We start from the raw sequence: 23,564 nt of genomic DNA, 5'->3' as shown, positions 1-23,564 counted from the left end.
AACTGAAACCATCAGTCTTCCGGGTCCTCACCCTGAGTCCCGTGAAGACCGGGGACACATTCTCCCATAGAATTGAGGCCGCTCAATGAGTCCATCACCCTCTCCAGTCTGGGACACTCGAGACAGAAACGATGTGAGGGGCCCACCCTGACAGATATTCTGGCGATCTCTAGGCACTCCCTCAGGGTCCCCATTTGCTATCTATCAGGGGCGGGGTCTCTTTCCTCCGCTGACCTTAGCCTACCAGCCTCCACACAAGGCCTTCACCTCCCTGCGCTCCAATGGGGACATCAGGGCCTGCCAAATATGACTGCCCCTGCCTGGATCCTCCCAGAACTGAGAGTAGGGTGGCTGATTTGTGTTGCCGACTTTCATGTGGGGAGAGCCCGTAACTGGCACACAGGGCCCTCCCCGTGACTCTCCTGAGGGCCGTTGCCTCGATCTGAAGAATCAGAGCTACTATCTTAGGCCAAAGCCTTCCTCCCAGAGACTATGCAGACAGACCTTAGCCAGAGATCTCCAAGAGACCTTCCTCATCGAGTCTCAGGGGCGGGACGTTGTTGAGCCACCTTAGGTATGGGGACGGGCTTGGTCCAGTCTGCCCACATTCAGATCCTCACCTTGATTTCAGACCACAGCTGGGGCCCCAGCCTGTACTGAACCAAAGCTCTGGAAAAGTCCGAGCTCTTAGAATCTGAAGCCAACGTCTGCGTGAGCCACGTCCGGCAGCAGCTGCGAGAAAGTTCTGGGAACACATAGGGGTGGTCCCTCTGGCCTACCATCTGGGGCGGAGCTCTGTGTGACCCAATCGATGAGGACTCGGTGGTCTGTAGACCCTCGCTCGGAGTCCTCACTCAGGGTCCTCATCAGAGCCTGGGACTCCTCCCTCGACTGAGCCGAGCGCGCCAGGCCCCGCACGAAGCCCTCAGCGTCCTGAGTCTTCAGGGACGTAGTCAGGACGCTGGGCTTCCGAAGACATCTGCCTGGGGCCTTGTGTGCCCAACAAGCTGGACGGGACTCTGTGGGGCTCCCTCTGCAGGCAAGAGGTCCTCTCCTTGGTGCTGAGTGTCCCCACCAGGACTCCGGTTATGGACACGAATCCTCGCTCTGCAGAACCTACAATGGACCCCTTGCAGGCATGACCCTGTCAGACGAGGCCCTTCCTTCGCTGAGGTCAACCAGGCAGAAATGAGGCGGCTTAGCAGCCTCGTAGCTGCGACCGGCGGCTTTAACGGCCGAGGGCAGGATTGGGGGTCTTTAAAAGCCCCTCATTTGTCGAAAGAGCGACTCCCTGTTTCGTCCCTCCAGGCCCTCCCCTCAATCATGGCCAGTGCAGGGATTCCACCATCCCTCATATGCGCTTACTCTGCTCCCACTGAGGTCCGTCCCACCCTGAGTCCTCCCAGGTGGAAGTTAGCATGAGCCACAATAGGGCCGGGATGCTTGAGTCCCGACGAGGTGACGGCAGATTTGTGTCCCTGTGGAATGCCACTGTTCTGGAGTCAGGGGTCCCCACATGCGTCATTCGGGGTCCTCAACTCTATATGTCCGCAATCCAGGATCCTCCCTCTCCTGACCGGAGGCCACTGCCCTAAGGCCAAGGCTTTCCCCAGAGCTGACAACTCTGGGGATTAAAAGAGGGGATGGGGAGTCTGACTGCCCAGCCTGGGCAGTCTAGATCTGAGAGCAAGTTTGGGTGTTTTTCTGAGCCAGCCCCTATATTCTGGGGTGGCAGTCTCCCCATCCTGTTCCTGGGTGTCAGCTCATTATGTCCCTTGACTCTTGGATTGCCGGATTGCTTGGAAAGACCACATCCCTGCACACTCTTGAGCTGTGTCCCTAATGGACCCCTTGTAGCTTCGTGTCCCACGCTTGATGTGCGGCAGGGAAACTGCAAGATCAGGCATGGGGCACAGGACAGCGGGTGGACTGTCAGAGGAAAATGACGCTCATCTACACTTCTTTTCAATAGTCAGAATGAGACTCTGTGCATTCCGTTTTCATTGACTTATGTCCTCTGGGAAGGAGCTGCCCAGGATGGCTTTGCCATCCCTGACTTTCAGTTGCTCTGACACTGCATATGCAGATGATCACCTTGTCACCGAATATTAGCTGTGCCACCTCTCTCTTCACAACTTTCGTCTATTGTGCTATTCTTCATTGCTTTGGCTACATATTTGAACCCAGTCTTTGGGCACAGAGTCGTTATTTTTATTCTCTGGGGCACATTTTGGCATGTGAAGGAACACAAGTTCTGCTTTAGGCAGAGAGGCGTGGAATGAGCAGTGTGCGCTCCAGGGGAATGCAGACCAGGTGTCGTGCCCGTCCTGTCTCTTACCAGTCCCGTGAAATCGAGCCTGTTACCAAACTCCAGGACGAAGCGATTGCAATCAACCAAACCGCTGCTTAGCACGAACGATTGAGTCCAATTGTATCCTCACTCGCTTGTTTGTGGAGGAGTCTTTCCCAGTTGGATACGACTCAGAGTTCTTGGAAGTTCTGTCAATGACTGACATCTCCCTTCCCAGCTGTCCTTCCATCTAAATGACCATTATTTGTATTCGTCTAACCACCAGTGAATATCCAGGCCCTGCCTAGAATTCTCCAATTAATACTCAAGATAAACCTCTTGAGTGCCTTTTTGGTGGAGCATTCTCAGAGCCCCCAGCCCAGGGAATGGCATCCCAGTCCAGTGCATTCTGGGCAACCCACCTCAAAGGAGTATCACCCTCATTACTCAGAACCTCCCAGGCGGTGGTGTGCATACCACATCTTGTCTGCACTCTGTGTTCCACAGCACTGGGACAGGAGCATGGGACACCTTCCCTACTCCGGGTGAAGACTTTCCCTGGTTCACTCACATTCCCAGGGTGGCTAAAGATAAGGACAATCTCTCACTGCAGGCTTAGTCTTTCATCTCTCAGGTCCTCCATCTCAGTGAGGGGCCGGTCCCTGCTCACCACTTCCACAGCCTCATCTAGCCCAGCCTGCGTCCTCACTTAAAATTATCTGTCACTGAGAGATCCGCAGTTTTCTAAGACTCCAAACTGTCTGGCCCCAGGATACTGACATTCGATTGCTTTCATCTGAAACCCCTTCCCCTCTTTACCCTTTCCTTTTTCCTTCTTTTTTAGGTCCTAGAATATCCCGACTTTTTTTTTTTTTTTTACATGATGGCAAGTACTAGACTCTAAAATTCAAAGGATCCACATTTGGTCTTTTTTTTTTTTGTCGTAGTTTAAGTAAGTTTCACATTAAAACATACCGTCAAAGAGAAGAGTCGGAACTGGAAAAGTCTCTTTTCCCTTGGATTAAAAGGAAGAGCAGGTCCTATTGATGCAAAGAAAGTTGCAATCAGATTGAGGCTGTTCAGAGACAAGTGGTCAGGAGAGTTGGTTTTCAGTCCTGCGCTGATTCTACCACATATACGAGAGCACCCACGTCTGGAAGCAAATGCTGTGTGCACATTGCCTGTGCTTAACAGCGAATTATGGATTTTCATGGCCTTCTATCAGTCACTCTTTTGCTTTGTGTCCTTCCATAATGCTGTGCTGGTCAATGGCAACTATTCGACGGAGCATCCTCTTCCAATACGTTTTCTCCACTGTCCATTGCCACAGTCGTCTTTCTGCATCTGCTTTCCTCCTTCAACGAAAAGAAATGAAGACATGTATCTGCTTTATAAATTTGCTCTTCGGTAAATCCAGGGCCTCAGCTGAGAGGTGAGTGGATTGTCTACTCACAGTGTCTGCCCTCCCCGTCAGAATCGACCTCCATGTCAGTTGACTCCCCAGGCATTTTGCGGGAGGCCTTCCACCCAGATGCTGGAAGAGTGAGATCTCAGACTGGCACCGGATGCGTGGTGAGCCACGGCTTTGCATCCTACAGAGATGGTGTAGCAGTAACTGAGGATGCCTGGAGTGGCCGGGCAAGGTCTTCTGTTTGTCGTTTTTGTTGTGTTGTTATCGTTTATTAAAGCATCTCCAGTATTAGCACGACTCCTTCTAGAGAGCTCATTTTAAATGAATGATTGGGAAATAACCAAGACTGTGAGCATGAGGACTAATTCGTTAGGATTTAATATTTCTTGCATGTGTAGGTAATCTAACCAATTCCAGGTTTATAACGGTAATTTTTACAAGAAGATACACTGGAAGAAATTAGGGAAACCAAGAATCAACAGTCTTTTTCTTATTTAGAGTTTCTCTCCCTTTCTGGCCTTCATAATTAAATATTTATAAAGTACTCATCAATGGCCATGCCACCCTGAACGTGCTCGATCTCGTCTGATCTGGGAAGCCAATCAGGGTCGGGCCTGAGTAGTACTTGGATAGGAGACCACATAGGAAATCCCGCTGCTGTGGGTGCTTAAAAATACATACATAAATGAATGAATGAATGAATGAATGAATGAATAAATAATAAATAAATATTTATTAACTATCTAATACAAATTAGGACCTGTATTGATACTACAACCCCAAATGAGACAGACTCTCTTCTCTTCTTAAATATAGCTCTTCACTGAGGGATGATCGTTGTACACAAAGCTGCACACATTTCACGTATACAACGGGGTGAGTAAGGACGGAAGTATACACCCCTAAACCTCCAAACCATCTATGACGTAAACATATCCCGTTCTTCAAAACGGTGTCCCCACTTTATATGTATTTATTTTTTATTGCGAGAGGCGCGGGGAATACAAAACAATTAACATAACATTCTCCCTATCATCAAAAGTTAAGTATGCATTATCATGTTGGTATCTGTGATACCTAGTACGTTTCTAGAACTTATTCCCCTTATATGACTGAAAGTTTGCACCCTTTGACAAGTACCTCCCCATATCCCTTCCTCCCTGCCCCTGGCAACCACCATTCTATGCTGCCTCTACGGGTTTGACTGTTTTGCATTCCTCATATCAGTGCTTCTTCTGTGGCTGGCTATCTCACTTAGCATCATGTTCTCTGGGTTTGTCTCTTTGGTTGCAATGGCGAGGTTTCCTCCTTTCGAAGGCAGATGAAAGCTCCATTGTATGTGATACCCTATTTTCTTTATCTGTTCATCCATCGGTGGACATTGAGGTTGCTTCCATTTCTTGGCGATGGCGTATCCTTGTTGCCATGAACACCGCAGCGCAGTTATATCATCAAGATCCCGATTTCGGTTTCTTTGGATAGATATCCGGAAAGAGTGTTGCTGAATTATATGCTAGCTCTATTTTTTAATTTTCTGAGGAACTGCATACGGTTTTCCATAGTGGCTGCACCATTTATGCTCCCGTAACACGATACGAGTCATCTTTTCCATGTAGTTGCACATAATTCGCTTGGTCTCTAGGTGGGGGAGACAGCAATTCAATCAGCTTCACGATTTTTCTTGCGGTAGGAATGCTTCATTTGATAACCACTCTCTTAACCCAGTTTCAAATGCACACTACAGTATTGTTCAATATGGTCACGGGGTTTTCAGCAGCTCTTTACTGCTTACTCATCTGGCCTAAGTGAAACTAGACCAGTTGAACAGCAACTCCCTGATCCTCCCTTCCCCCAGGCCCGGGCCACCGCCACTCTCCTGCGTGTTTCTATGATTGGCTAGTCTATTTGCCTCACATCAGTGGACTGAAGCAGTATTTATCCTTCTGCGACTGACTTACTTCATTTAGGATAACGTCTCCCAGGTTCATCTGCGTTGTTTCATATGACAGGATTTCTTCCATTTTTAAGGCTAGATTATAATTCATTGTATGTTTATATCACATTTTCCTTATCCACGTATCTGTGGATGGATGTGTGGGTTGTTTACATAATCAGCTATTGTGAAGAATGACACAACGAACGTAAGTGTGCACGTATCTTTTTCAGATAGACATTTCTTCTCCTTTGGATGTATACTCAGACGTGGGATTGTTGAATCATGTGGTCGATATAGTTTAGCAGTTTTTGAGGAACATCCAAACTGTTTTCCGTAAGGGCTGTACCAATTTACATTCCCAGCGACACTGTACAAAGTTTCCTTTTTCTCAACACCCTCACCAACCGTTGTTATTGCTTGTCTTTATGATAAAACTATGCTAACAGGGATGAGGTGATATCCGATTGTGGCTACGGTTTGCATTTCCTTGACGATGAGTGGCGTTGGCCACCTTCTCATACCCCCGTTGTTCATTTCTATATCCTCTTTGGAAAAAGACCCAGGGTTCTTGCTTACTTCTTGAGTGAGTGAGTGTGTTTTTAATCAATCAATTTGCACTTGAGATGTATGAGTTCCTAGTACAATCTGGATATTAACCCCTTATCGGATATTTGGTTCGTGACTACAATCTCCCATTTCATAGATTGCCCTTTTTGTCTTGTGAATTATTTCCATTGCTGTCCAGTAGCTTTTCAGTTTACTGTAGTCCCACCAGAGTTTTTATTGGCTTATCCTGTCATGTCTGTGTTTTCATACCAGAAAACAAATCATTGCGAAGAGCAGTGTGGAGGAGGTGTTTCCCTGTGTCTTCTTCTTGGGTCATATGGACTCGGGTCTCATTTTGAAGTCTTCGATCCATTTTGCTTTACTTTTGGAGTATGATGTCAGATAAGCATCCGGTTTGGGTCTTCTGCACGGGGATGTTCTATTGTCTTCACACCTTTCGTTGAAGAGACTATCACTTCTCCATTGTGTATTGGCTTTGCCCTTGTCAAAGATTACTTGACCGTGTAGGCGTGGCTTCATTTCCGGGCTCGATGTTGTTTCATTGCCTCTTTGTCTCTTTTTCTTTTTCTTTATTTTCCTACTATGGCAGTGATGTGCTTAGTATAGATTTGAAAAAATAGTTCTGAGTCAGTAAATGGCAGGCCGATATCTGTTCCCCTGTCTCAAAATTACTTTGGCGAGTCGAGGTGTCTTCTGGCTTCATGTGAATTTCAGAATGTTTTCGATATCTGTGAAAAATTCCGTTGAATTTATGATAGATACTGCATTGAAGCTGTAGGCGATTTGGGTACTAGGGCTATTTCAACAATATTCATTTCTCCAATCCATGAAAGTGCGATATCTTTTCTTTCCTTATTGTCTTCTTTAAATTTTTACATCAATGTCTTGTAGTTTTCAGTGTGGAGATCGTTCACCTCCTTAGTGAAATATCGTCCTAAGTCCATTATTCTTTTGGACACGATTTTGAAAAGAATTGTTTTCTTACTTTCCTTTTCAAATAGTGTGTTGTCACCAAGTAGAAACACAACTGATCTTTGCACGTTGTGTTTTCTACCCTGCACCTTTCCTGAATATGTTTGTTAGTTGCAACAGTTTTGCACATGGAACATTCACCCGACTCTCTCTCGCCTCACGCCTAGACAGGAGTTGCCATGTCTCTTGGGGTTGAGCTCTGCCAGCTCGTGGGACGGATTGATGGCAGTGAAGTCAAATTGCTCTTCTTCTTATTTCAGCTGATCTCGGTTGTAGGCTCGCCTGTGTATTGCAACTTCTGGACTAGGTTCTGGATCTCTCCTGAAGGGATTTTGCTACTAATATTGTTAAAGCTGTGTTTCTATGGGGATACGTGAGCTGAGAATGCCTATCCTAGCATCTGGCTGACGCCACTCAGCCCAGACCTTTTGAAATTTTTTGATCCCAACAATTTTACTGCAGCGCTCATTCGTAGTTGCAAGAAAATCCCTATTCACATGACGTGTTATCTTGTTCTGGACCACGAAAAGAGAGGAAAGGATATGCACTTTGTCACATGAAAGAACAAGACTTTTATACTTATGCTGAGAAACAGCCATAATGAGTGATGTGGATCGTTCATGAAACAGACACTAGAGCCAAATTAACCTTCTAGTGCAGGAACCTTTTCAAAACACAAGAGAATTTTAAAAGTTCCCAAATCAATCAATCAATCAGTCAATCAATCGATCGATCATATGTGCCAGAAAACAAAAGCTGATAAGTCTCCCAGGTAGTGAAGCAGAGCAAGAACAACAAGAAGACGTACGATGTGTTCCCTCCAGCTCCAGCTTGGTGCTCGGCTCCTTCAAATGTTACCTTTCTTTTCAACCCCAAATGCGGAATCTCCCTCAGACCCCGCTGGGTGTGGGACGTGCCGCTGGACTTGGCCCTAGAACTTGCCTGGCCCGGCAGTAGTACCAGGCCTGGCTGTATCTGTAGCTCCGGCTCTGTCTTTCTCATCTCTCGAGTCCTCTTTATACTTTACCCTACAATGGAATCCAGGACCTGCGAGGCCTGACAGCAGGGTCTGGATTCCGTCGGACTCCCGTTTACTAGGTGAGTTGGTCCTTCATTCTTTGAAGGGAACTCCCATTCATATCGGGCACCTCACTCTGCTGAACAGAGATTGTCCTCCCTACACCGAAGGTCTCACATCCCTGATAAGTGTGATGAAAAAGTGAGGACAGGCCCAGCCTGACAGCTCTGCATAGAGCCTTCCAGGTCTCACAGCAGGGGCTAGGCTCCTTGTAACACCAATATCCTGGGACGTTGATTTCCCCTGTCCTAATTCCTGGGTGCCCTCATATCGGTCCTCGTCTCTTCAATTAGCGAGGATCCTGGGAACTGACACATCTCTGATAAAACTAAGCAGATTCCCTAATCTTAACCTTGCAGAGAATGGGTCCCTCTCCTGGGTCTGATGCAGGATGGGGAAGCCACAGCACAAATCTGGGCGCCCAGAGGCTGAGCTGTAACAGACATAAAACATTTTACTCTATTCCTTCTCTTCCCCGGCCAGACCGACACGTCTTATGGAACTTTTGTTCCAGTAGATTTACTTTTTATGAAAAGGTGGCTGAGTCGGTCAGTTTTTTTGAGTCCCTGATCTTGGTGGATAGCTGAAGTCCCATAAGCAGATGATCCTATTGTCAGCAAATGTTACCTCTTTTCCCCCTTATTCGTAGCTCACTTCCATTTTCGTATAATTGTTGATTTGGCTCTGCATTCCAATCTAGCGGTTTGGCCACATGATCCTTCTCCTCATTGCTTGGAATTCATTTTGCAGTAAGGACAAAAATAAGTGAATTAAAGGACACGAGGTCGGCCTCAGGCTGCGGGGAGTTGAAGAGTGTGGGCTTTAGACTAAATCATATCAAGGGTCTGGTTGCATCGCTGTACTACCCGGCCATGGGAACTTGGGCGCATTTTTACACTGTGTGAGTGAGCCTCAGGCTCATCATCTGTGAACTGAACTTGAGGAGCCCTGTCAGTCGGACTGCTGATTGTGAGTAGGAAATGTAAAGCGCCTGCTGCAGTGCCGGCCATGTATCACATTCGTCCCTTCTGATGCCTGGTCGCCGCACGTTGAAATGAAGGGCTTTACTGTCCCTAGACCTGGTATGATGGGCTGAGGGGGAGCCTCACCCGATAGCCCTGCCTTTTCCAGCTCATATCAACGGGCGGGACCAGACTCTCTCCTGTACACTCTGTCGGTGTTGTTGGTAACCCTCAGTCCTGACTCAGGCTCCCCGTTATGACTCTTGTCAGGGCTCATGTCTCCTCTCTTTCTTGACTGGAAGCCCTCCTAGTAAGTTCCATACCACCTGCGACCCAGCAGGAGGACGTCAGGATGGCCTTATTTGGTCATAGCTGCCCACGGTCTCACAAGAATGAAAACTGTGGCAGGCATATTCAGGCCCTGTAAGGGATGGTCCCACTCAGGGCTCCAAATCAAGTGCTGCATTGACTGCTGGGCAGGCCTAAGATTCCTTCCTCTGTTGACATTGAACTGACCCCCTCAGTCCGATACACTCACTACCTGTCGCTTACTCCTGAGTGGGAAACGACGGGACCCACTGGCGGACGTCTCTGCCCTTGGCCTCCTAGAACTGGCCGTGGGGAGGATTGCTCGTGGCCGCTGATGATGTGGGGTGGCGTTCCCACGCTCTTGTTTTCACCCTGTTTTCTGGCAGAATCCGCAAATATTCCATCTTGACTTGAGACATCCCTTCACACGAAGAAATCCATTTCCCTGAGAACCCTGTGGAAGAAGTGACGTTTCCTCATCTGGTCACAGTAGCTCATGGTCCACCAAGGCTAACAGTAGTTGAAGGCGTTTGTGTTGCCCTCCACTCTGAGGGGGTGGAGGGTTCTTTCAGCCTTCAGGGTCCTTACCTTGGATCCTGGCACAAGCTGGAAATCCTTCTTCTGCTGATCCGGGGCTGACCTTTTGGTGATGTGCCTCACGTCCGTGAGATGTTCCGGGAGAAAGTGATTATGACTCATCAATTCACCAGGGCTAGGTGACATGATCTCACTTCTGAAAACAGGGACAGAGATTAAGGGGCTCTCTTCTTTCTGGGAGAGATCCTTCCATTGTGACTTGTGTCATCCTGTTGACTGCTGTCGGGAACCAGGTACATTTCCTCTGCTGAATTGGGCCTCCCCCATTAGTCTAAGGACCTGAAGTTTCCAAGAGCTTCCCGTCTCATGCCTGAGCTCTGCCTGTAACCTCCCTTGGGCAACTGCGGAAGCGGGACATTCCATCTCTATTATGGAGTAGCCCATTGCCTCATGTCTCATAGAGGATACTTCCCTTGACACTGTCAGGCCTGGATTCTACCCCCTGCTGAAAAGCCAGCCTGTAAACCACGATCTCGCCTTTTAGAAACCCTGCAGGCAGAATCCAAGGCGGACTTGAATCTGTCAGTTCTTGCCTAGGACTCCATGGTAACGGCAGAGGAGGGGTCAGGTGTGGCCCTGTCAGTTACAGTGGACTGGTCCCCAGGAAGAGTCTCCTCTTGGACTCTGCGCCATTGCCGCGACTGCACTCTCTGCTAATCTGAGACTGGAGCCTTCAGACAAAATCCTCATCTTCCATGGCCATCAACTGAAAGTCCCTGTTAGCCACAAGCAGCCAGGACAATTTTGAACCTCACAGGGCTGACAACTGGGACGGGACCGTATGGGGAGCTACTCTTCTGGCTGGGTCCTTCCACCTTCCTTATTCAGGTTCATCACTGTCATTTCTATGAGAGCCTGAGACTCCTCCTCTACTCATCTGAGAACTCTGGGCCGAGACCAAGGCCCTCATGCCCCCTGAGAAGCCTGAAGCAGGGAGGGGATGCTCAGCCTTAAAGCTGTGCTTGAGACTCTCCATGTGTGTGCTCAGTGTGACCTGTCTCCCTGTCACTTCCCCGATTTTCTGGGGTCTCGGTCTCCCAATCCTCTTGTACTAGCCCTCCTCTTGGTTCCTATCTCTGGGATTAAGGCTTCCTGGTAAATTCCACATCTCTTCAAAATCATGAGAAGGTACCACTCCGTAAACGTTGTAGAGCATGGATCCCTCTCCAGCAGTAATGTGAGATGGGGAAACTGTAGCACAGGGCCGGAGTCCTAGGACTTTGATGGGTTGTCTGTGGAAAAACATACCTTGAAGTACTCTTTGTCTACATCAGCCAGATGAAGTGCTCATGTAACTTCTGTTCTGAAGAATTTACTTTCAACAGGGGAGAGATTGTCCAGGAGGACTTTGCGAGCCCCTGACCTTTTGAGGTTATCTGAGATTGCAAATGTAGATCACCATACCATCACAGAATACTGTCTGTTGGCTTGATTTACAGACAATAAAGAAACATGCAAGCCCAGGAAATACAGTGAGCCTCTCATTAGATGAATCCAGAGAGGCTCACAACAAGACACATCATAATTAAAATGCCAAATGTTAAGAACAAATCAGAGACTCTTACAAGTAGCAAGAGAAAAGCAGTTCGTTATCTACAAGGGAGTTCCCATGGGACTCATTTCAGCTGAGTTTCCACAGAAACTCTGCAGGTAGAAGGGATTGACAGGAAATATGCAAAGTGATGAAACTCAGAGACCTGCAACCAACACTCCTCTATCCAGCCAAGATATCATTTAGAATCAAAGGATAGATAAGAGCTTCCCAGACGAGGAAGACATAGAGGAGTGCGTCACCCCCATGCCACAATTACAAGAAATGTTAGAAGGATGAAGGGGAAGAATTTGAAGGAGGAAGAGGAGGAAGAGGCTGAGAGAAGAGAAGGAAGGAGAAGGAACGGGAAGAAAAAAGAAGAGAAAAGGAAGCAGAAGATCGAAGAAAAGCGATAAATATATGAATATTACAAATGGCAATAAGTACATACCTATTGACATTTACTGTAATTGTTAACAGATTAAACGCTCCAGTGAAAGGACACAGGATGGTTCAGTGGATAGGAAAACAAAGGCCTTGAATATGCTGGGTACAAGAGACTCAGTTCAGATTGAAAGACACCTACAGACTGAAAGCAAAGGTGTGGGAAAAATGGTTCATCAAAATGAAAATGATAAAAAAAAAAAGTCTGGTTAGCAATACTGAGATCAGACAAAATAGACATTAAAAGAAAGGGTAAAACAAGAGGTGAAGAAGGATCCTGTAATCCCACCTCGGGTATTCATCCCAAGAAACTCAAAACACTACTTTGAAGAGACAGGTGAATCCATATGTTCATTGCAGTATTCTTTACGAGTTTCAAGATATGGAGGCAACCTCGGTGTCCATCAATAGGCGAATAAAGAATGAAGAGCCGGTACATAGATACAGTAAAATATTAATGATTCAGCCAGAAACTAGATTGAAATCTTGCCATCTGCAACAACATGGATTGTCCTAGAGTGCAGAAAGTCAGAGAAGGACAAATGCCCTAAGATTTCACTTACCTGTCAAATCTAAACACCATAACAAATAAACAAGACAGAGCCAAACTCATAGACACAGAGAACCTTTTGACGGTTGCCAGATGGGAGGGGGCGTAGTGATGGGTGAAAAGGGGAAGGGATTAGGAGGTACAAATTGTTAGTCACAAAATAGCCATGGGGATGTAACGTACAGCATGGGGGATATAGTCAATAATATTGTAATAACGATGTATGGTCATATGGGTACTGGATTTACAGGGAAGATCAGTTCCTTACTTATATAAATGTCTGGTCACTGTGTTGTATACCTTAAATGAACACAATATTGCATACAAAGTGTAACCGAAAAATTTTAAAGCTTAGAAAAAAGAAATAAGGAGCATGCGTTGTGTCTCTGGGTGGGAGAGTAGAATAGTGGGCTTACAGTAATTTGGACGAGCTATCAAGTTTGAGCCTTGCACTTACTAGCCCCATGACTTTTGGCACATTACCAAACTCTAACTCTATGAGACGGGCTGCCCACTCTCCAGCGAGTCTGATCGGCCCTGTCTTCTACGACTGGTAGCATATATGTGATATAGAGAAAGCACCAGCTTCCATCACTGTGCCAGTCTTGTACTGAGACATTAGGCAATAGAAATATTGCTATGATTATCTTGACCTCAGAGGTTACCATTTATCCAGCTGGAATTTTTTGCTTGTTCGTTTGGTTGTTTTATTTACAGCATGTCGTGAAATATGCAGTGATCTAGAAAACAGAAAAACTCCCGGTGAGCCAAAATGGCACCTAGGCATGAAAGCTCAGGAATATGCTCTCTCCAACCCCTCTTTACCCTCCTTTTTACCTGTTCCTTATGAAGTAGAGCGGACCTCACCCTCTTTTGTAGCGATAGCTCCTCCTAGCCTGTATAATTGCTCGGGCACGGGCCGGGCCTTCTTTGACTAAACACCCCCAGGGCAAGCATGAAGACTTCCAAAGAGCTGATGCTCCAGTGATGACTGTGTAAAAGAAAAGCCGTGAACAAAGAGGTACACGCACAATGCTTTATTTTCTCAAACATGCTTGAAGGACATAAGCAAACGCAGGTAACATCTTTTTAAATGTATAAAAAGAAAGACTAAATGGAGTAAAGCAATGCAAGAATAGAACCGCTTTTACTCTTTCACTCTCTATAGCTCTCTACATTCTGATCCCAACCCTTTTTTCTGTGGATTTATTTATATTTCCAAGGATATTGCTATCTTAAAGCCATGTTATCTTGTTCTAGACCACGGAAGCGTTTTGGGGATTTTCAATGCGTACTTTTTTTTTATTATTATTTATGTACTCAACTGAAGAAATGTTTTGAATTTTTCTCCATCGTCTACACACACCCCTTCCTCCTACCCTCTGGTAACCACAAGTCCATTGTCCATGTCCATGAGTCTCTGTTTGTCCTGTTCATTTGTTGCTTTTAGGTTTAAATCCCACATATAAGTGATAACATGTGATTTTCAACTTTTTCTGTCTGGCTTTCAATGCCTATTTCCAAAAACAAAATCTTACTCCTAATCTTGACACATGGCAATGAATGTGTGATCCCTGCCATTCACACACTTACATACCTAATCTACATGAACTTCCTTTTGAGAGGAACACTGCTTGAAAATGCACAAAAGAGGCAAGACAATGACATACACATTCGTCGATATTAGGAACACAGCTTAACAGGCCTTTGCAACCGGAAAGTGAAGAATCTACCTCAGAGATCACTCGGGGGGAGGGTCGCGGCTGGACGTGGCCCTGGAGCGTGCTCTGGCTTTGTCGGTAGCCCCAGCCATGGTTGCCGCAGTGGCCCGGGCTCTCTCCTGCTCATCTCTCAAAATCTCTTCATAACGGGGTGGGAAGTCAGTGGAGACGGTATCTTTGACCTTGGACAAAAAGTCCAGGACTTTCGCCTTGGTGGTTTCAGCTTGGGCTCTTGGGCCCCACAGGAACTCGAAGCGTGGAGGATCACTGCCGGGCACCTGCCGGTACTCCAAGTAATTTTCCTGCACCAAATCTTGGGTGATAAGCTTCCTGGGCTCCCCGAAGATGAAGTGTGTCTTTCCAGCATAGACTCCAAAAATATTCAGGAGTTCCCAGATCTCCTCCTCAGAGGCGCGGTTGCCATTCAAGAAGATCAACCCCAGCAGCGGCATCAGAATCCCTTTTGTAGGAAATTGCCAGGCAAAGCTCACACTCCCTTCGCTGGTATCATCCAGCTTGCAGACAAGGGAATAGGAGTGACTGTTGGGCTTGACTTCCTTCACTTCCAGGCCGAAGAACAGATCCATGCGCTCAGAGGCTTTCTTGAGGATCTCGGGGAAGTGCTCCCTGTACCTTTTGTGGATGACTTTCAGCATGTCTCCCTTTTTAATGGGCTCATTCATTTTGTACTTACACAGCAGGTAGTTCGCCAATATACCCGCCTTCCTAGTTAGAAGATCTTGGCCTGAGCTCTCACTGCAATGTGCGGCCTGGGACTTTTTACTCTTCTGAACATGGCTCTTGCCACGTACATCAGATCTTTTGCACGAAACACCTGCAGTGGCACTGGTGGCAGCTGAGACACTTGCGGGTGCCTGGAGACTGCCAGCATCAGAAGAGCTCGAGGCACCATCCCCAGTAACAGGAGGGGAGGAGGCAGTGGCTTCTCCCTCTGCTGTCGCTGCCTGAGCACTCTTAAGACCTTGGGCCTCGGCTCTGTTCTGGCGGCGTTTCTCACGAGCACGGAGCTTACTCTTCTGACCGCGAGGCATGGTGGCTGAGGTCCCGGACAGCAGACAGGACTGTGGCCCAGTGGGCAGGTGAGTTCGCACCTGCTGGATAGAGAATGACCTGAGGTGAGCACCTCCGACAGGTAGGCTTCCCCTTGTCTTGACTGAAGGCCACCTTTGCAGGTTACCTTGAGGGCACTGCTCTGGGAACCCACAAGCTCCTGTGGGTTCCTGGCCATTCTGTCCCCTGACGGTCCTCTAGAACCATAGCACCCGTCGTGGGAGCCTCACCCTGAATCCCAGCCAAGGTGCCTTGGGTTTCCTTAGGTGAAGCGGGCACCGGCAGTGGGGCTCCCTGTGTTCTGGCCTCTGCGTTCGTCTGACTTCATCATCGGTATTATCCTTTATCCTGTCAACTCTGGGCAGAGCCTGGGCACCCTCCCCTCTGCCACTCTGACCTTGACACCTCAAAGATCCAAGGGACCCAGGAATACAAAATGAAAGTGGGAGCCTCAGTCCACCTCCCAATCAGGAGAAACCCAGTCCTGAGGGCTGAGTGGGGTCCTTTCTGCCCTGACTGCATTCAGATCCTAAGTTGTCCGTCAAGCACTTCACCGTGGGTCCTTGAAGGCGTGGCAGCACTCCCCTTTTGCTGACCCACGGGGCCTGCACGTTCAAACTAAGGACCTCACCTCCGTTAGTCCAGAAATTAAAGGTGAGGGCCATGCTCACCCTGACGGCCCTTCCCTGAGATTTCTTGGGCTGACATCAAAGGGCTGGGATACAGGCTTTGATATCCCCTTTATTCAGGGTGCTTGGTAACCTTCATTCCTCACTCAGACTCCTCAACTTGGGTCCCGGTACAGAACTCCTCATAGTAACAGCCACCCACCCTCATTCCCAATAGAATACAGTGAAGGGGACCTAATCTGACCAAACCTGGTCTGCCAAGACTGGGACCTGCTGCAAGCAGGTGGTGGCACTATGGCAGGTGGTCCCACACAGGATCCCAACTCAAGGTCGAAACTGGATTCTGATAGGGTCTAAGATTTCATCCTCTGCTGTCCTGGGGCCACGCCCCTCAGACCAAGACCCTCACTTCCCTGACTCCTGAGTGCGAACCGATGGGCACTTCTGCCTCACATCTACATCCTTGAGGTCAGACAGTGCTGAACATAGGAAAAATTCTCTGTGGCCCCACTGATTAGGTGTAGGTTCTCCCCACAGTCCTCAAGGGTCTCTCCATGAAACGTGGTGGAACAGAAATTTCTCCCTCCTCTGACCTGAGGTTGTCCCCGATGACCTGGTCACTTGCCTCCATGAGATGCTAGGGGAAGAAGTGAGAGCATCTCCTCAGGTCAACAGGCCCAGGTCCCCAGGGCTGCAAACATAGCTGGGGCTTTATTGGCTCTTCTACTTTCTGGGAGGGGTCCCCCATCCTCGCTCGGTGTCACAACCCGTAATCCTGTTACAGACTGGGTCCTGTTGGGCTTCCTCAATGCGACCAGGGCCCTTCCCTCCCGGACACCATCTCCACAGATAATGTGTGGATGCCCAGCCTGCCAGCTCTCGCCGGGGCCACCGTGCTCACTTTGGGGGTTGTCGGGTACAGCCCACACCGCCGTTAGTGGCAGCTAAAGGGTAATTTAGCCATTTTTATCTGTTTCCTTTGCCTGGGGCCTCCCGGAGCTCACGCAGGGGCGCGGCTCCGCGCGGTGCCCTTCATGGGTAGAGGTCTGCTCACAAGCACTCGGGGCCCTCATTTCCCACCCAGTTCGGACGGGGATGTCCTCCATCTGTCAAATCCGGGAACTCCCGTAGAGGAAGCCCTTGTCCCTAACACACACCAGGCCCAAATCAGGCCCCGTGCGGTCCGGCAGAGTCCGCTGGGGCCTCACAGGGCCGGACCGCACGGGAGGGTTTCGGCGGGGGCACCTGCGCTATTGGGGCGGTGGCCTTCTCCCGTTCCCACGCGGGGATCTCACCTTGCCTGCAGATCAGACCCGCGAATCCACGACCCGCCGAACCAACGCCGCGCGCGCGCAGCAGGAAAAGGTCCTCGGCCCCCGCCCCGAAGCGGAAGTCAGGGAGTCCCCCCCGCCAGGGCGGTCCCGGATGTACGAGGGCTGACAGCTGGGGCGGGGCTCTGCGGGTCCTCGTCGTTTGGGATTCGGTGGCCCGCAGCACGTCGTGGACGGACCTCGCTTTTGTGACTTCAGGGCCCGGGACTCCTGCTTCTAGAGTGACCTGAGTCTTCTGGGCCCCTACCGAGGGCCCCACCCTCCCGAGTCCCGGTGGGGAAGTGGGGGCGCACTGCTTATGACGTCTGCCCTGGGCCTCCCAGTGATGACGAAAAGGGCGGGACTGAGCCTCCCGCTTGGGGGCCAGATCCCGTCCTAGGCACCGAGGGTCCTCACCTAGACTCCGGTTATGGGCAAGGTTCCACCCTTTGCAGACGTGGGGTTCGAGCCTGTGACAAGGTCCTTCCCTCCCTGTGACCACACAGCTGGGGACTCCTCAGTGGTAGCTCCTCTGGTTCTCGCTCTGGACCCCTGTGCTTTCGCGGGCTACGCGGTTCTGCGCGGGTGCTTCCCTCATGTCTCATTCCGGGTCCTCACCTGCGTATTTCTCGGAGACTGGGACTCCTCCCTCTCCTGACCCGAGGTCATCCTCCCTGGGTGGGACTCACAAGTTCCTGGAAACCGTGAAGAATATGTGTCCGAGTGCTCAGGCAGACACCTTTGCTTGGCATGTTGCTCTCCCCACACCTCCTGTAAGGGGATCTTCATCATAGCTCCTGTCTCTTGATTAAAACCTTCCTGGGAAAGACCACCCCTTTGCCAACCGTGCCACTTAACAGCTTTGTGTATTTAGGCACATCACCCACCTCTGTGTGCCTCAGGCTTTTCATCTGTGCAGTGGGTTTGGTTAGCTCTGACTCAGGGCCTGGCGGAATGAATAGAATGCATGCAGAGTGCCTGCATTGAGATTTTAAAGGATGCCGGTTCTTTTATGATTCTTCCGTTCCTTGGAGTTTCAGTCCCCTCACGGACACTTAGTTGTTTAACCCAGGAGATGTCCGAGAATATCAGCGCTCCAGGACAGGGAAAACGCTATCACGCAAAATACTGCTTACCAGGGAGAGTTAAGTCAAATTTCCCCCATCAGAGTACGTCATTCGATGTCGAGGTGAGGCAGACTTCCTCTGTGGATAGAGCAGAAAGCTTCTAAAATATGTTTCCCGGACCAAAGACTTACCCCCTTCTCAGCTGCTTTTCTTCCATAGCCACTTCTTCTTTCGTTCATTCCAGCAGCAGCAACAATCTAGACCTTGCCCAGAGGCTGCCAAATTATATACAAGGGAAACTGTTTGAACACCTTTCTTTAGGGAACGGACTCAGTCTCCCCCAACTCAGGGCAAAGAGTGGCAGACCAGCGAAATCTGGGCATCCCCGCTCCAGGGATTATCACCCATATTTCCCAGAAACTCCCTGGAGACGATGTGCATGAAATATCTAATTGGCACACCGTGTTCCCCGGCACTGGGACAAGAGCACAGCACCCGTTCCTTCCCAGTTCTTGGTGATTTCTCGGTGGTTTCGTCAGAATTTCAAAGTAACTCGTAAGTGCAGTTTCCCACACGAGGCTTAGACTTTGAACTATGCGGGCCACCATCTATGCGAGTGTGAGGCCCCTGCTCGCGACTTTCACAACTTCTTTTAGCCCACCGTGCAGCTAAATAAAATGCCCTCCCGCTCGGGGCCTTCTATGTTCCCAAGGTCCAGTGGTACTGCCTTGCCTCAGGGCATTTACGCTTGAGTGCTCTCATCTGGAGCCACCTGTCTCCGATCCCGTGCTGTCTTTTCATTTGCGCTTTGGGTCTCAGAGTGTATATCGCCCTTTTCCTATTATGAGAGCTGCTCGTCGACTCTATAATGCGCGGCTAGGTCTTCCTTTTCTCAGCTCTGCCAGCACTAGCATGGAGCGTTCGTAGAGTAGATGCTTAATTACCATCTGGGGAATAAGTGAACCTAATACATTATGATTTAATTCAACATTCTTGAAGTAGCCAAGAACATACCGTAAGTTACGACTTTATAAAACACAGAATAAAAGGCATTGGGAAGCCCAATATTTGCGATCTTACATTTTTTCCCCTCTATGTCTTCATTCTCTTTATTTTACTGATTTATTTATTCACCAGTTCAAGGAGGTGCTTATTCCAATGCCATGTTATCTGGCACCAGATTCCTAAGAAAGAAGGAAGTTTTCCCCATTGGTTTTACAGAACGGGAAAACTCTTAACTCTTCAACCTGAGAAACAACCATGAGTGCGACCCATATATTTCATTACTTAGATCATAATACTAGATTAACCTTTATCTAGAACTTACTCCACTGAAAAGGATGAAAAGGTAACAACACAGATCAATCTCCAAACACCCACACAGAACGGGAACCCAAGGGTGCGACCCCCTGCATTCCCTCGCTCACAGTCTGCTCTCCGCTCCTTGGACCGCTGACTGCTCTTTGCAAGCAGAAAGTGAAGAATCTGCACCCACTTCAGGAAGTGTCGGACGCCCTGCTGTGCCTGGGCCCGGATCATTCGCTGCCACGGTATTGGGGTCAGCCGTTAGTGGGACTGTGGCCCGGACTCTCTCTTCCTCATCGCGCAAAGCCTCTTTGTGCCAGGATGCGAAGGCACTGGGGACCGTACGATTGATCTTGGCGAAAAACCCCAGGAACCTCATCTTGCTGGTCTCAGCGTGGACTCTCCGACCCCACAGGAACTCGTAGTGTGCTGGATCTCTGTGGGCACCTGCCGGTACCCCAGGAACTTAAGCTTCACCAGATCTTGGTTGATGAGCTTCTTGGGCTCCCGAAAGACGAAGTGTCTCTTTCCGGCGTGCACCCTCATCTTATTCAGAAATTCCCAGATCGCCTCCTCAGTGGCGCAGTCGCCATTCATGAAGATCGGGCCCAGGAGATTCATCAGGAGACTGGTCTTGGGGAATCTGCCGACACGGTTCACCCGCCCATTTTTGGGCAGATCCATTTTGCTGACGAGGAGGATATAGGAATGATGTGGAGAATCCACTTTCTTTAGGTCGATGCCAAATACCACCTCCATGCTGAAAGATGCTCTCTAGAGGACCTCAAAGAAGTGATTTTTGTAGTTCTTCCCGACTATGTTCAGCTTATGTGTTTTTGTAGCTGGCCTTTTCATTTTGTAGATCTGCAGCAGGAAGAGCACCAACATACTGGTCATCTTGCTTAGAGGATCTCGTGCATTCTGCACTCTGGAAGGTGGGGCCCGGTAGGAACTTGCTTCTTCTCCATTGTGCCGTTGGCGCCCTCGCATGATCTTGTGCGAGAAACACCCACAGACATGGAGATGGATGACTGGGCTCTCCGGGGCCTTTTACCAGGTCTACGTGACCTAGTAGCAGGCTTTCCGTGCACAACGGCTCCCAAAGGAGGAGGTGGCGCGGAGGGGAGTGCTTTCCCCTTGGCAGCTCTGAGAACCTGGGTCGCACCTCGGGCCTGGTGGCCTTTCTCATGGATTCGCAGCTTTCTCTTCTGACCCGGAGGCATGATGACTGGGAAAATGACAGCGGGCAGGAGTGCAGGTAGGACAGCAGGTGTTCCGGGCATGAGAGGAGAGAGGATGAGAGGGTGTGAGCACCTTCATCAGGGATATACCTCCACGACATTAAGAAGGCCACTTCTGCAGGTTCCCTTGAGGACAGTGCTCTACGAATCCACAGGGCTCCTGGTCTGACGGACCTGTCCTTTGAGAAATGGGTTGAAATCCTGAAAGTGAGCCTTAGGTCTCAGTCTGCCAGGCCTGCCTGCTGCTTACTGGAGTGAGAGCAGAAGCAGATGGTATAGTCCTTGAAGTGTTCCCTCCCCTGTGGAGTGTGGGGGTCTTCGCAGTTCACATTCAATGCCATCATATCCATTTTTGGCAGGGTCTGGGCGCCCTCCTCTGTGCTGCTCTAAATTTATACCTCGAATGTAGGTCCTCGTCTTCTTGGGGCATCTCAAGAGGAACATCAGGGGTGCCTCAAACCCCTGCCCCCGCCAGGGACACCCCCCGCTGACCGCTCCATGAAACTCACTGTCGTGGCACCTCGCGTTCCTCAGGCCTCACTCCGGGTCCTCATCTTCACTCTAGGGAAGGCTTGGGACAGCCACTTCTGCTGATCTGACATCCCTCTACTCCAACAAAGGTCTCAGGAGCACAATACCATCAAAAGAAAAGAGGGTTTATTTACACTTGACTTCCATGTCTGGTCCCATCAGTGCTGCAAACAAGGAGGGGGACTCTCCATTGTCTTCTCTGGTTGTGCGGTGATTGAAACTGAAACCATCAGTCTTCCGGGTCCTCACCCTGAGTCCCGTGAAGACCGGGGACACATTCTCCCATAGAATTGAGGCCGCTCAATGAGTCCATCACCCTCTCCAGTCTGGGACACTCGAGACAGAAACGATGTGAGGGGCCCACCCTGACAGATATTCTGGCGATCTCTAGGCACTCCCTCAGGGTCCCCATTTGCTATCTATCAGGGGCGGGGTCTCTTTCCTCCGCTGACCTTAGCCTACCAGCCTCCACACAAGGCCTTCACCTCCCTGCGCTCCAATGGGGACATCAGGGCCTGCCAAATATGACTGCCCCTGCCTGGATCCTCCCAGAACTGAGAGTAGGGGGGCTGATTTGTGTTGCCGACTTTCATGTGGGGAGAGCCCGTAACTGGCACACAGGGCCCTCCCCGTGACTCTCCTGAGGGCCGTTGCCTCGATCTGAAGAATCAGAGCTACTATCTTAGGCCAAAGCCTTCCTCCCAGAGACTATGCAGACAGACCTTAGCCAGAGATCTCCAAGAGACCTTCCTCATCGAGTCTCAGGGGCGGGACGTTGTTGAGCCACCTTAGGTATGGGGACGGGCTTGGTCCAGTCTGCCCACATTCAGATCCTCACCTTGATTTCAGACCACAGCTGGGGCCCCAGCCTGTACTGAACCAAAGCTCTGGAAAAGTCCGAGCTCTTAGAATCTGAAGCCAACGTCTGCGTGAGCCACGTCCGGCAGCAGCTGCGAGAAAGTTCTGGGAACACATAGGGGTGGTCCCTCTGGCCTACCATCTGGGGCGGAGCTCTGTGTGACCCAATCGATGAGGACTCGGTGGTCTGTAGACCCTCGCTCGGAGTCCTCACTCAGGGTCCTCATCAGAGCCTGGGACTCCTCCCTCGACTGAGCTGAGCGCGCCAGGCCCCGCACGAAGCCCTCAGCGTCCTGAGTCTTCAGGGACGTAGTCAGGACGCTGGGCTTCCGAAGACATCTGCCTGGGGCCTTGTGTGCCCAACAAGCTGGACGGGACTCTGTGGGGCTCCCTCTGCAGGCAAGAGGTCCTCTCCTTGGTGCTGAGTGTCCCCACCAGGACTCCGGTTATGGACACGAATCCTCGCTCTGCAGAACCTACAATGGACCCCTTGCAGGCATGACCCTGTCAGACGAGGCCCTTCCTTCGCTGAGGTCAACCAGGCAGAAATGAGGCGGCTTAGCAGCCTCGTAGCTGCGACCGGCGGCTTTAACGGCCGAGGGCAGGATTGGGGGTCTTTAAAAGCCCCTCATTTGTCGAAAGAGCGACTCCCTGTTTCGTCCCTCCAGGCCCTCCCCTCAATCATGGCCAGTGCAGGGATTCCACCATCCCTCATATGCGCTTACTCTGCTCCCACTGAGGTCCGTCCCACCCTGAGTCCTCCCAGGTGGAAGTTAGCATGAGCCACAATAGGGCCGGGATGCTTGAGTCCCGACGAGGTGACGGCAGATTTGTGTCCCTGTGGAATGCCACTGTTCTGGAGTCAGGGGTCCCCACATGCGTCATTCGGGGTCCTCGACTCTATATGTCCGCAATCCAGGATCCTCCCTCTCCTGACCGGAGGCCACTGCCCTAAGGCCAAGGCTTTCCCCAGAGCTGACAACTCTGGGGATCAAAAGAGGGGATGGGGAGTCTGACTGCCCAGCCTGGGCAGTCTAGATCTGAGAGCAAGTTTGGGTGTTTTTCTGAGCCAGCCCCTATATTCTGGGGTGGCAGTCTCCCCGTCCTGTTCCTGGGTGTCAGCTCATTATGTCCCTTGACTCTTGGATTGCCGGATTGCTTGGAAAGACCACATCCCTGCACAC

General features: G+C 49.9%; 2 protein-coding genes and 1 pseudogene across 2 annotated transcripts; 1 reads left to right on the top strand and 2 right to left on the bottom strand.

Annotated features, from left to right (window-relative positions):
- The first annotated feature begins 4,248 nt into the window (after positions 1 to 4,248).
- LOC120607086 (uncharacterized) lies at positions 4,249 to 4,367 on the top strand (annotated as a pseudogene).
- A 10,021-nt stretch (positions 4,368 to 14,388) lies between these two features.
- LOC120607081 (melanoma-associated antigen B1-like) lies at positions 14,389 to 15,420 on the bottom strand. Its single transcript, XM_039868689.1, has one exon. The coding sequence runs from the start codon at positions 15,418 to 15,420 to the stop codon at positions 14,389 to 14,391; it is 1,032 nt and encodes a 343-aa protein (XP_039724623.1).
- A 4,448-nt stretch (positions 15,421 to 19,868) lies between these two features.
- LOC120607085 (melanoma-associated antigen B3-like) lies at positions 19,869 to 20,973 on the bottom strand. Its single transcript, XM_039868694.1, is given in 3 exon segments — positions 19,869 to 20,188; positions 20,191 to 20,703; positions 20,706 to 20,973. Coding segments are annotated over 3 exon segments (1,101 nt in total).
- Positions 20,974 to 23,564: the final 2,591 nt, after the last annotated feature.

This window comes from Pteropus medius, unplaced genomic scaffold (genome assembly GCF_902729225.1).
Source record: "Pteropus medius unplaced genomic scaffold, Ma_sr-lr_union100, whole genome shotgun sequence".
Taxonomy (NCBI): Eukaryota; Metazoa; Chordata; class Mammalia; order Chiroptera; family Pteropodidae; genus Pteropus; species Pteropus medius.
Note: the sequence above shows the minus strand (reverse complement) of the source record. Positions and strands in the feature narration are given on the sequence as shown.